The sequence below is a fragment of the Xiphophorus hellerii genome, chromosome 11 (genome assembly GCF_003331165.1).
Source record: "Xiphophorus hellerii strain 12219 chromosome 11, Xiphophorus_hellerii-4.1, whole genome shotgun sequence".
NCBI lineage: Eukaryota > Metazoa > Chordata > Actinopteri > Cyprinodontiformes > Poeciliidae > Xiphophorus > Xiphophorus hellerii.
Window position 1 is genome coordinate 17,284,440 of NC_045682.1, and position 12,393 is coordinate 17,296,832.

Consider the following 12,393-nt stretch of genomic DNA (forward strand, 5'->3'; position numbering starts at 1 on the left):
GAAACACGGACTGAAAACTCTTAACTCCCCGTTTAAAATGATTAAATATGTTTCAGCTTCGGAGAATGTCCTGAATAACGAAAACTTGTTATTCAAAATATTCCAAATCTGTCATATTTTCTTTGAGAGAAAACGCAGCTGTATGGAGTCGTTGTTGTTTCCGCATTTGTAACCAATCCAAACTTACGTTCTCACAAAGCGTACGTAATCGACCCTGACTCGGATGTGCTACTGCGCATGCCAGCGCCACAACGATTTAAAGGGCCATTTACCTTCTTTCTTTTCCTTTTTTTTTCTTGGGTTGAATCATTGTTCTAACAATGGAGGACCTAAAAGTTCAATATTTTTTTCTTAGATGTATGGCAGATTTATTTCGTTCTTTGTTTTTATTGTCTTTTCATATTGGTGTTGTTTAAATACAAAGGTTTCTTTTATGATTTATTTGGGGGGACAATTTTAGACTTTTCCAAGATTGGGGGGGTCTGGACCACCTTCCCTTCCGACTCCCCGGGATTTCTCTTGCTATGAGGAGTGCCACCAGCTTTTACCACTGTTATCTATCTTGCATAAATATGAGATTCTATTCCGTTTATATGTCAATGAGTGATATACACTATTTTAAATTTGAATGAACTAAATTTATTTAGTCCTAATTGTTCCCTCAATTCCCTTCGTTCTGATATCTCTGCTCTGACCTTCCTTTTAAGTCTGCTGATTGTGTAAAAACAGGCTCTGGCCTTGTGCTTGACAATGTTACTGGTGTGGTAAAATAATCTTTCATTTAGAATTCTAAGATTAAACTTCTCTTTTCTGGGAGTATAAATGATTTAATCAGATAAACACACACAAAAAAAAGAGTGAATGCGCTGTTTATTACTGTCCTATCATTGGCTAGGAGCCATGTTGGATTTTGACACTGGAGCTGGTGAAAAATCTGAAACTTTCTCACTTGGAAGTCTGACATATTTATTTTTAAAACTAGAAACATTTTCGACTAAGCGTATGGATGGATAACGTCTTCTTTGTCACACACAACAAACAGAAGAAAAGCTCCTCTCTCCTGTTGTATCATTTTATGTCTTTATAGTAGGTATTGGAATCAGAATAAACAAAGGTGCATTTCACAGAATATCTACAAGAGTACGTGAAAAGGAACCACAATATTTTATATTATTTCATACATACTAAACAAGTATTTTACAACTGAACATTTTATTTCAACAATCAGCAAATGTGTAGTGATAGAAATGGTGAGCCTGTTTTAGTTCAGCTGTAAAACAAAACCACAGATGGTTTTAAGAATAAAGCTGTAACAGTGCATCATGCTGGTTAAAATGAATATGGCTTCAGTATACAGTACAGTTTTTAAGTGTGTAGTAAGCACACTTTTGTTTTTTTTAATACATCTTGCTTTATTTTATATTTAAAAAAAGACAGAACTGACTGCCTACAACACAACATCAGTAGGAAAGGTAAAATACATACAAACCATTTTAATTCCCGATTTCAAAGCATGAAAACAGGAGTTCTGATATCAACATGGTTAAAAAAAAAAGGCACTTCTGCTTCTTCAGAGCGACTGCTTAAAGAGACAGCATTTGATTAGACCTAATTCTTCATTACTGTATACAAACACAAACATATGAAGATGGAAGTAGATATATTCAATCAGAAAAGTTCAAAAGTCAGTTGATGGAAACATTTGTATAAAGATTATGTTAGCATTAGTGCAACGTCACTTTAGGCGGAGGCTGTCGGAATGACACTTCTACAATGAGTCATGCATAGTGTGTGCTAGCAACGATGTGACGGGACTGCTAGGGGTTACAGACGGTCGCTGAGATACAATCCGAAGCTAAAAACCCCCCAAAAAGAACATTCTAGAGTTTGAACATCTAGAGTTTGCATGATGAGAGGAGGAAGAACACGTGAGGCCGTCACTTATCAAATGAAAGCATACGTTCAGGTGGAAGGAAGGCAGTGTTAGATATATCAGACTTCTTTCACTGTAAAATTTGAAACGCACAGTACAGACCCGAGGCAGCTGCATCGGTCTGAAATTCAAAGATACATCGAGGAGTGAAATCTGTCATCTACTGGGATGAAGTAAGTCAGGTAGGTTTGGTTTGACGTGGAGAATAAAATTCACACAGTACTGTCAGATTTGCCATAAGATGCTGTTTTTGAATTTTACCACCTCATTTCACCAGCACCACGATGACACCTTGAGAAGACAAGTGGAAATCCATCTTTTTTTAAAAGCTGAAAATGTTCTACTACACACTGATATTGCTTTCTCTCTTCTTCAACAATAACCAAACTTTACCTTTAGTTAGTTTAAACAGGGTAAATTTAGAAATAGTTTGCATTTCAGGAGAGGCACAGTGATAATGTAGTCTTTTTTTTTTTTTTTTTGCTTGTAAGGACTGATTGAAAAAATAACATGGAATAATGAACCTAACCTAGTGTGGAAATTTAAAAGATTAACTTGAAATCTTACCTCCAACTGGAAAGTTCCTTGCAAAAGCATTGACCCTTTTTTTACATTTAACAAACAGCAGTGTATTTTAATGAGCTTTTATGTGACAGAAAAGTAGTGCATAATTGTGAAGTGAATCTAATACCGCACACAATGTTCCTTAGGTGTTACACAGAGATGGCAGCATCATGCTGAATTAGGAACCTGTAGTTTTTGTCCAGGCTGGCTGAGCTTAAGACATTTTGCAAGGAAGTCTCAGCAAAAATTTCTTCTTCTACAGTAGATATGCAAATCTGGCACAAAAACACAGCAAAAGACTCGCAACTGAATCAAAAGGTGGTTTTGTTTGACAATTACGCGCTACTTTGTGCTGGTCTGTTCACAACATGTTAAAAATACAATGAAGTTTGTGTTTGCATTTTGATGCAAAAATCTCAATTTGGTATAAATGCTTTTGTAAGGCACCATAACAGAATAACACTGGTATCTTTAGGTTTATTATGAATTTATAATTCAATTCTCTGATCCTCACTTTAATCTTTAACTCTCAGTTTTTCCATGTGTTGCTTTCACAAAAAAAAGGATGAACATAAAAATCCTCAAATGAAATGAAATAGAAAATGTACTCACAAGAAACTTCCACAGCACAGCAAATGTGCTGCCATAACAGTGAACCCTTTATGTTTCTACCAGCGCTTCTCCTACTTGGCTTCACCGTCGATCATGAGAACAAGGCACCGGTAGTTTGAAAGAAAAAAAAAAGCAGAATAATGCCTTCGCACCCTTAAGCTACTCCCTCCTAAAAGTGTTGGTCATGCTGACGGAGGGGAAGCTGCACTAATCTTAATAGGAAGCTGAAAATAAAAAAGAGGTACTGTGGTGGTTTATGCTCCTTTGAGGTGTGGCATGTTTGAAGAACGGTACTCTGCAGAAGAGCTCAGAAATAGTTTACGCTTAGCGGATTTCTCAGAGGTTCATCTCTGCCGAAGAGCGTTTGATGGGAGTGTAAGGCCGTCTGCCGCCCGGCGAGTTCAATTCAATCTTTGAAGGTTCGGATTTTAGAAAGATCTTAGTTTTCACATTAATGTACTCTCATACTGTAGACCACTTTAAAACGATAAATACACCCACACATAGATACCTCTTACTTGGTCCTTGGTTTGCTCAGAGACTAGCTGAATAAAAAAAGGGGGAAAAAAAAAAGTCTTATTTTTCACTTTTACATCTCGGTGTAAAAACGTTCAGGTTTGGTCGTCGAGGAGACGGAGGCAGAGAGGTTTAACCCTGCTCCAGGCTCTCAGTGTTCACCGCGGAGTAGGTGGGCGCCGTGGCTTGTCGAGCGAAGAAGGACGCGGCTCTTTTTGGCTTTAAGCGTTTGATTTCTTTGCCTAAAACACAAAACAATGGAAGCTAGAAATGCTCCTCTTGCTTTTATTTCATGTTCATTTCGAGGACTCACCGTTATCCACGTAGCTGATGGTGTTGAGGGAGTGGACCCTGCTGCACACGACGCTGCTTTGCCTTTGCAGCATCCCGCGGCGCCCTCCGCGGCCGTTCCTGGTGCCGGCTTCCTGTCCGGTGGGCTCCTGAGGAACGCCCGGCTCGTTGACGGCGGCGCCCCCCTCTGACGTAGACATCAGCTCCACGCAGAACTCGATAAAGCCGCTCATTAACTCGGCCTAGAAAAGAAAAAGAAAATTATTTTTTTGTCACCTTTTCTTCTCTGCACAATAAACACCAGATTTAATCTCCATTTTATCTGAAACGGGGAAGCAGAGGCGCATAGCGGGCATACTGGCATCGACGGATTGGACACAAGTGTGATTATGATTTACTGCCTCTGATGTTATGTAATGCCCCTTCGCCATCTGGTGCTCAAACAGGTTTTTTTTTCCATCACAGCTTTTGATGAGGTAAGACCATTGCACTCATCACCCTCTGCAGGAAAAACTGAAAATGCACCCTTTCAAAAGTATTCATAACACTTAAAATGTTTACTTAGTGCATCGTAGTAAAGGGGTCTGAATAGAAATGCATACTACACTTGAGACCATGTAGGCTTCTATTTATGCATTATTTTCTGATTATCACCAGCGGTGTCAGGTTACTTACCTCTTTTTTTCAGTTACGAGTAATCTAACGGGTTACTATTTCCAGTCTAGTAATCAGATTAGCTACTATTTTTTGTCATTTTATTCAGAAAAAAAACATATATTTTTACTTTCTGAAGCTAGAATTTGGTGCTAAACCAGTAAGCGGTGGAGAGAAGAAATTGGTTGAACAGGAAGTAATGAAAGGAAGTGAAGAAATGCTGCTTTTAAACACAGTTGATTCGCTCTGATTGGTATTTTTGTGTTGAGGCGGTGAGGGGCTGTTGTCAACTTAATAAAGTAACTTGTAATCTAACATAGTTGCTTTTAAAATCAAGTTAAGTAAGTCAACTTCTTCAATGATTAAAACATAAAATCACAATAAGAAACATTGACGTTTGTAAAGAGACAAAATCTAGAGGAGTTCAAGGGATGTGAATATTTTAGCAAATATCAGTTGATTATTTTACCATAATTCCCCGTTTTCTTACTTGTTTTGAGTAAATCTTCAGCAGTTTGTTGACGGGAGTGCCGTCTTCCTCCCCGTCAAACTCCAGCCACAAGATGTGCGAGTCCCCCTCCTCCTCGGGGCGACTGTGGTCCCACGAAAGCTCGCTGAAACGCAGCCCGAGCAGCACATGCTGCAACGAGACATGACGACTTTTCATGAGAAGAGGTAAACAGCTAATAACTATCCAACTGTGCACAAAGTTAGAAATATTCCCCCCAAGAAAGAAAAAGGCAAAGAAATTCACCTTCTCCTTCACATCCATCACATAAACTCCGTCCAGGCAGATCCCAACACTGACAGCTTTACGTTTTCCCCGTTGGAGGATGCCTTGAACTGGTTTGTCAATCTCCCCGCAGAAAAAGGCGCACCTGATGGTAGATTTGGTGTCAAAGCATGAAAACAAACAACCAAACAAAAAGTGGCCAATACAGCGGTTCCTACCCGTAATAAGGCAGAGTGTGACACATGCTGAGGTACTGGTGCAGGAGCTGCTGAGGCTCTAGGGAGCTTCCAGTGGATTTGCTGATCTTTCCGTACTCCTCTGAGAGCTTCTGCTCCAGCTCTGCCTGGCGGCTCGATTTCCCCCGCAGAGTGGAGAAAAACCCTCCGCTCCCCATGGCAACGTGAGCCGGCACGAAGGAAGGCAGCTTCTTTTCCCTGCGCGCAACAGAGGGCAAAGGTGAAATTAAATTCTATCCCTGTGTGATAATTCACTGTTGAATCCAACAAGAACAAACACATTCCTGGGTCTCATTTTTTTAATGTTTTGTTTACTGTGAAAAAAGTGATTATTTGCTCTCGCAGTGTCAAAGATACATTAAAATTATTTTACAGCAAATACTCTTGGTACAGGGTTGTCTTAATAGGTGACGGCTCCATTATGGATGAAAAGCATAAAACTGAAGCACAACACAACAAATAACATAATGTGCTGGTAAATGGTGTTGCAAGTTCTCCCCCCTTACGAAAATTGTTTTTTGATTCATCATTGTAATGATAAATTTCAGATATTGATGGTAAATAAAATAAAACAATGTCTGAGCAATATACAAACATTAGTAGGTTTTTGGTGATGTTTTGAAAGGAAAATTGGAATCAGACCTGAAAGAAAACTGGCATTGGCCAGTAAAACCCTGATCGGTGCGTCCCCACTTAAATTGTGGTAAAGTTGGTAAAGCTTCCCTTGACATGACGACCAGAATAAGAGACAAACTGCATGTTTGACAGATTCACCTTTTAGAAATGATTCTGTGGCACATTCATCTGATCAGATTCCACACAGCAGCAGCTTCTGAACATCGGTCCTTCAACATAAACCAACAGATCAACTCACTCACTTACCTGATTTTAGTCGTGATCTGCTGGCTGTCGAGACCAGGCCCCTCTTCAAGAGCGAGGGACAAGGCGCCAAGCCCCGCCCAGTGCTCCGGGTCGCAGGGGTATCGGCCAGAGAGGATGTTGCTCCTGGCCTCCTCGTAGAGAAGTCTCAACACCGCCTCATCTTTAATCTGTGGAGGAGTAGAGACACAATTAGTGTTTTCTAATGCAACGGTGAGCTAAAGAGATTCGTGCAATGAATAACAGTTCCCGTGAATCGGTCATAAAGAATCACAATGAATGCTTCGCAGTGCGGACGCTACCTGCAGCTCTTTAGATTTTGGATAAAACACGTTGCGCCTGTACTGTAGATATGGTTCATCTGAGGAGAAAAAAAAGAAAAGAAAAGCAGGAAATAAGCATGCGGCAGTGTTTACTGGTTTTTAGGTCATTTAATTTGACACTTAACAAGAGTCTCTCAATTCAGAGTGGAGCACTGAGGCTACAGACAACTCAACCCACTCAGTCCAGGCTGACAACCCTCGAGTGTGGGCAGAACTTCCTACACAGACAGGAAAAAAAAAAAAAAGCTTTCAAAGCAATTAAATACTCCCCTTGATATCTTTGGTGGTGTTTTTAGCCGTTCCCTTTTTCTGGGACTTGGGAGTTAACACATGTGAGCTTTTCCACTTTGATTGCTAATAACCACGAAAAAGAAAAAACAAACAGCAAACTGAGTCACCGGCTCACACCTCACAGCCGTTTAGAAACGAGTAGCACTTCAACAAAAGTCTGCTGTGATGTGTGGTCTGTGTGCGAGAGATACCGGTTCTCTGGTGTAAAACATTGAGCATAAAACTCTAAAAATTTCTCCATTATGCACCTTTGTAAGAACTACTTTAATTCCACAAGGATTGTTACTGTGGGAAAAATAATTATTTGCACAGGTTTGCAAGACAAAACAAGTCTCTAAATTCTATTACAGTTAAACTTTAATGTGAAGAAGCACAATATAAACCAACATATATTAAAAGGTTAAAACTTGTTTTGAAGATTGCACAAAGTCCAACTTTATATATATAGTTGGACTTTATATAAAGTTTTTTTTCACTCATCGTGTCACTGCCTCATTTTCTGGAATTTTGTACAATCATAGAGGACGTCCCACTTACCCTCTGTAAATACAACTAAACAACAATTTATGAGTAAGTTGAGAGAAGAAAGGAAACAGCTGCAGAGCAGAACTGGCACACAGTCATGCACACAACTTCAGGAAACAGGTTTGAGCTCCTCACAAACATTTGATCTGTTCTCATAGTTTTTGTTTTAATCTTGATGGGAAGGTTTTTACATAAACTGGCCCTCAGCTGCAAAAACACTACATCTTGAAACAACTTTATGTTTTCTTTATTACACCTATTTGTAGCCACTACAGCCATGTTTTACTTTGTCCACAGAAGGCTTGCAACTAATAATTATTTTAGTTATTGATTATTCTGATGATTAATTGGATAAAAAATTGGCAGTCTACAGATTGATTTATTGAACCACTAAAGCCTTTTTTACAAAATACTAGAAATACATTAAAAATACAAATAGACAAATTAAAATTTTATTGCCTGAAATTCAATAACAAAACATTCCTTTATTGTACGCTTGATGATTTGTAGCAAACAATGCATCTGCAGCGAAACAAATATTTCTAACAACATTTGAACAGCTCAGCCCTTTCTGCTCGACTTACCATCAATATAATTGAGAGCTAATATGCTGACTATGTTTTGGATTAAATGATTAATAAATGGGTAGCAAAAGAAGATACTTAAGGAGTTCTGGGTAGAACATGTGTACAGACAAAGGTTTTTTTTATATTTTAATCTTAAATGCAAAATTGATATACATTTTTTGAACACTTACTCAATTACTGCTCTGAGTGTGTTCTTCTTTTAGCAAATGGCTTTTTTTTTGGCTGCATACTCCAGTTAACGATTAATCCAATACTAAATTAGTTGACGACTGTTTCAATAATTGATTCTTCACAAATAAATTTTTCCAGCTCTAGTCCACAGCATACAGTCAATCCTCTCATGCAGTCAAAGAGCCATGAAAGCTGATGCTCAGCTATTTTATCCTTACACATTAACACATTAATTAGCAAAAAATGGAAAAAATGCCAGGCGATCTCAGTGTTAAACAGCCCCAGGCCATTAGTATATTCCAAAGAAGACCCTTTGTGCTAACCCCGTTCAAGTTCCCACCTTGTGAAATGTCGTCTTCTGACGCGTCAGTGAATCGATACAGCAGATCCTGCCACTGCCTGCACAGCTTGTACGGCTGATGCCTCACCTTCAGCTGCAGCTCTGCGGAATAAGGCATAAAAGAAAAGGCAATCCAGTTAGCTGTATTTTGAACTTATTAAAAGATGAAAGGATGCCCAAATCAATTAAAAAAAGGGTTCTTACCAAGCAATGGAGAGCAGAGCCAAAAGGCGAAAGCATCCGGTGCGGACTCTGGGATCTGCAGGGCTTCACGAACGCTACGGCCCAGCTCCTGCACGGAGACGCTGCCGAGCCCTTCCACGGATAAATGGACCGCACTCTCGCCAAACAAATACACGAGCACGTCCTGAGCTGTGGGACACACACGCAAAAAGTTGTTTACAACAGCACAATGCCGGCTTTTCTATTTTTAATAATCTAAATAGACTTTGAGGCAAAACAAAAACAAAATAAAACGAGGAGGGAGTTCATTCATTCCTCCATTTTTGATTCGATTGCACCATACCACGGGAAAGCGTTGCGGAAGAAGCCACACTTCCTCTTTGCGAATGATCATCAGACAAATCCGGAGGAAAACTGCAGTTGTCACCCTCCATCTGAAGCACAAACGCCAAAACTTAGAGCAGTTAGAACATTTACACTGCAGCATGTGCAAGCATGTGGAAGAGTCCATGGAAACAAAGAACAAACCGCTCTGTTGTTCCACATGTCCTTAACATAAATTGTGACTTTCCTTGTGCATTTCTAAACTATCTTATTTTACTTGTGAATGCATTGCTGGCGGTCCAGAGTGTGTCCAACCACAATTTTCATGGTTGCTTTATTTTTGTGATAGGCCAGGGGTCAGCAACCTTTTCAATTCAAAGAGCCACTTTTGCCATTGCCACTACAGAATGATATTTGCCTACAGCCGCAAAGGGAAAAGAAGGAATTGTTCATTTGAAAGCCAAGAAAGTTAAATTAAAATTTCTATTTTAGTATTTAGACTAAAAGAGGTTACCTGATCTCGAGTGAACCCGTAAAAAGAAAGAAGAAGAAATGGAAAAAAAAAAAAAAGAACTTGAAATGATCTCTAAAAATTTTGCACCATTGGTGACTTTCCGTTGTAAATAAACTATGCAAATATTGCATAAAACATATGAAAGAATTCCTAAAACACTTTTTCTTATTGGGATTATGATCAAAAACATGTCTTAATTGGTTTTTAAGAGCCACAGGTTGCAGACTCCTGTGATATATCAACAAAAAGTTATACATATATACAGTATATGTGAGGTGGAAGGAAAATAATGGTATGATATAATCATAAAGAATACAACAAAACTGCAAACCTACCAAAACATTGCTGGCAACCTAAACTTAAACTGCAGAAAGAAAAAGAGAATTAATAAGAGAAGCAGCCATGAGGCACATTGTGACTCTGGAGGAGCTGGGAACGTTCACAGCTCAGGTAGGAGAACCTGTTGAAAAGTATTATTTACATCTTCCTCCTTTAGGAGCTGGAGAGTGTAGATTGGGAAAGGACGTTTTGTTTGGTCTATTCTTGAATTGACTTGTGGGTGTAAATACAGATTTCTCCTCTCCAATCTGTGTTTTAATAAACACAAACCTTAGCAGCACCTTTAAAATGTAGATAATAGCGTATATTATATGACCATATTATTTAACACGTATGCTAAAATAAAGCAACTGCCCTTACTGGCAGTCAGTGTGTCGCCTTAAGGGATCCTTACTGGGAATAATTCAACGTACTGAGCGACTGTTGGCCCAAACTTTCCATTCTTCTTCTGTTTTTCTTTCTTTCTGTTTGCTTTGTTTTTGTTTAGTTTTTTTTTTTAACTCAAGCAAATTTGTGTTTGGCAAGTTTCTTAAACGTCTAATGCCTTTTTACAGGAAGAAAAGGGAAGCCGTCTGAAAGCCTCAAGGACATTAGTTGATTCCCAACCCATGTCTAACAGGAATAACAGCAATAACAGATAAAGGTCTCGAGGGAAAAATCCATCATCACCAAATCAAATTACCGTTAGCTAATGCTAGCTCAGAGACGAAACAAGTGGCTACGTTAACGATTTAAACATCACCACCCCGGAGTGACGGGTCCTGCTTTTACTTTAGCATGTTATGTTATGTTATGTTATGTTATTCAGGAGCTACTTTGCCAATTTGAACACTTATCTCTGGCCCATCAGCTAACTTTCAATGTTCTTCCCTGCAGTCTGTAGAAATAAATAGATGTTCCGCTCACCTACCTGTATTATGGTAAATTCACCTTCACTCGCTGTGTTTTCCTGGGACAGAATCCTGCTATTGTAACAAAAACTGCTAAATACATGAGTCAACAAACAGTTCGTTCCTGCACTGTTTCTCTAGCGAGGAAGGGTTAGCCAAGCGCCCGAAATTAGCTTTCCGGGCAGGGAGTGTGTGGTAGCTGAACGATTCGATCGTTTTGACCGGTTCCTCATCATAGCGCGTTGTGGTTGATGCCAAAAGCTCTTAACCTCAGCAGGACGGAGAAACTTTTAAATACAAATACTTTATTGAAGTGACTGATAGCAAATATCTACCTCTATGGTGGTTTATACTTTCCCCTTTGTCTAAATGAGCGATATGTTTATAGCGAGGCCAAAAAGATTTAATCCCGAAAACAAGTTGAAAGTTAGAGAGCGCGCAGTCGTCACCTTACGTAATTTTGTACGTCATCGTCACTGTAATCCCATCAAGGAGATTTTTTATTTTTTTTATCCAAGCAAGTCTTTGTTGATCCGTCCACAAATGAGAGATTACAAGCAAAATAAAACCATGCAAACACAATAGAGACAAAATAAATAAAATTATTATTTATTATTATTATTATTATTATTATTATTATTATTATATTATTATAATATTATAATAATAATAATATTATTATTATTATTATTATTATTATTATTATTATTATATTATTAACTTCCAGAGGATAATGGCTAAGAGGCATCCTGGACAGCTTAATGCTGCTTTGTCTCTGCTTTGTCCATCACAGGACAAAGCAGAGACACACAGGACAAATAATCATGCATGCACCATCTAAATAACCTAACATGGATGTAGTTTGTTATATTCTGAGAAAACAGTGACCCGGTACGTGTCATACTCTGAGCAAACCCACATATGTCAGGGAGAGCATGTATACTCTGGATTCAAAACCAGGACCTTCTTTAAGCAAGACAAAGGTGCTGACAACCCCACCATTATGCAGTCAATAATAATACTAATTAATATTATTTGTCTACTCCGCCTCTCGTCCGAAACGTTAGCTGGCGATAGGCACCAGCACCCCTCCTGACCCCACTAGGGACAAGGGTGTTAGAAAATGGATGGATGGAATATTATTTGTATTTTATTACTAATAGTAGTGGGTGTAGCAGCCACAGTTGTTTTAGTGGTAGTTGTAGAACTTAAAAACATTTCCACAGACTGAAAAACAAACTTCAGAAAATAAGATCCATGTTCAAAGAACAGAACATCCAGACTTTTAGAATGTTTGTCAAATTGTATCCCGCAGAATTGTTTACATTTTTAGCATTTGAATACATGCACAGTTCCCTTTGCTTGTTCCATCCACCTGACACAGGTGAGTAAATGCAGAGTTCAGCAGGATGGGGATTACAGTTGTAAATGGGTTTATCAGCTTTAACAAAGGTGTCAGGACAGGGGACACACTCGATGGCTTTAACT

The 12,393-nt window shown here is 38.9% G+C and overlaps 1 protein-coding gene across 1 annotated transcript; it reads right to left on the minus strand.

The window, feature by feature from the left end:
• Positions 1-853: 853 nt before the first annotated feature.
• On the minus strand, positions 854-11,188 carry frmd8 (FERM domain containing 8). Its single transcript, XM_032576131.1, has 11 exons — positions 10,926-11,188; positions 9,182-9,272; positions 8,860-9,027; positions 8,656-8,757; positions 6,721-6,779; positions 6,422-6,588; positions 5,522-5,737; positions 5,325-5,448; positions 5,061-5,210; positions 3,939-4,158; positions 854-3,867 (listed from the first exon to the last, which is right to left on the minus strand). The coding sequence occupies exons 2-11, from the start codon at positions 9,270-9,272 to the stop codon at positions 3,758-3,760; spliced, it is 1,407 nt and encodes a 468-aa protein (XP_032432022.1). The 5' UTR covers positions 10,926-11,188; the 3' UTR covers positions 854-3,757.
• Between the last annotated feature and the right edge of the window lie 1,205 nt (positions 11,189-12,393).

Coding starts and splice junctions, on each gene's coding strand:
- frmd8 (XM_032576131.1), bottom strand. CDS start 9,272: ATGGAGGGTGACAACTGCAGTTTTCCTCCGGATTTGTCTGATGATCAT. Junction 9,028..9,181: donor TTCCGCAACGCTTTCCCGTG/GTATGGTGCAAT, acceptor TGTGTCCCACAG/CTCAGGACGTGCTCGTGTAT. Junction 3,868..3,938: donor CATCAGCTACGTGGATAACG/GTGAGTCCTCGA, acceptor TTTGTGTTTTAG/GCAAAGAAATCAAACGCTTA.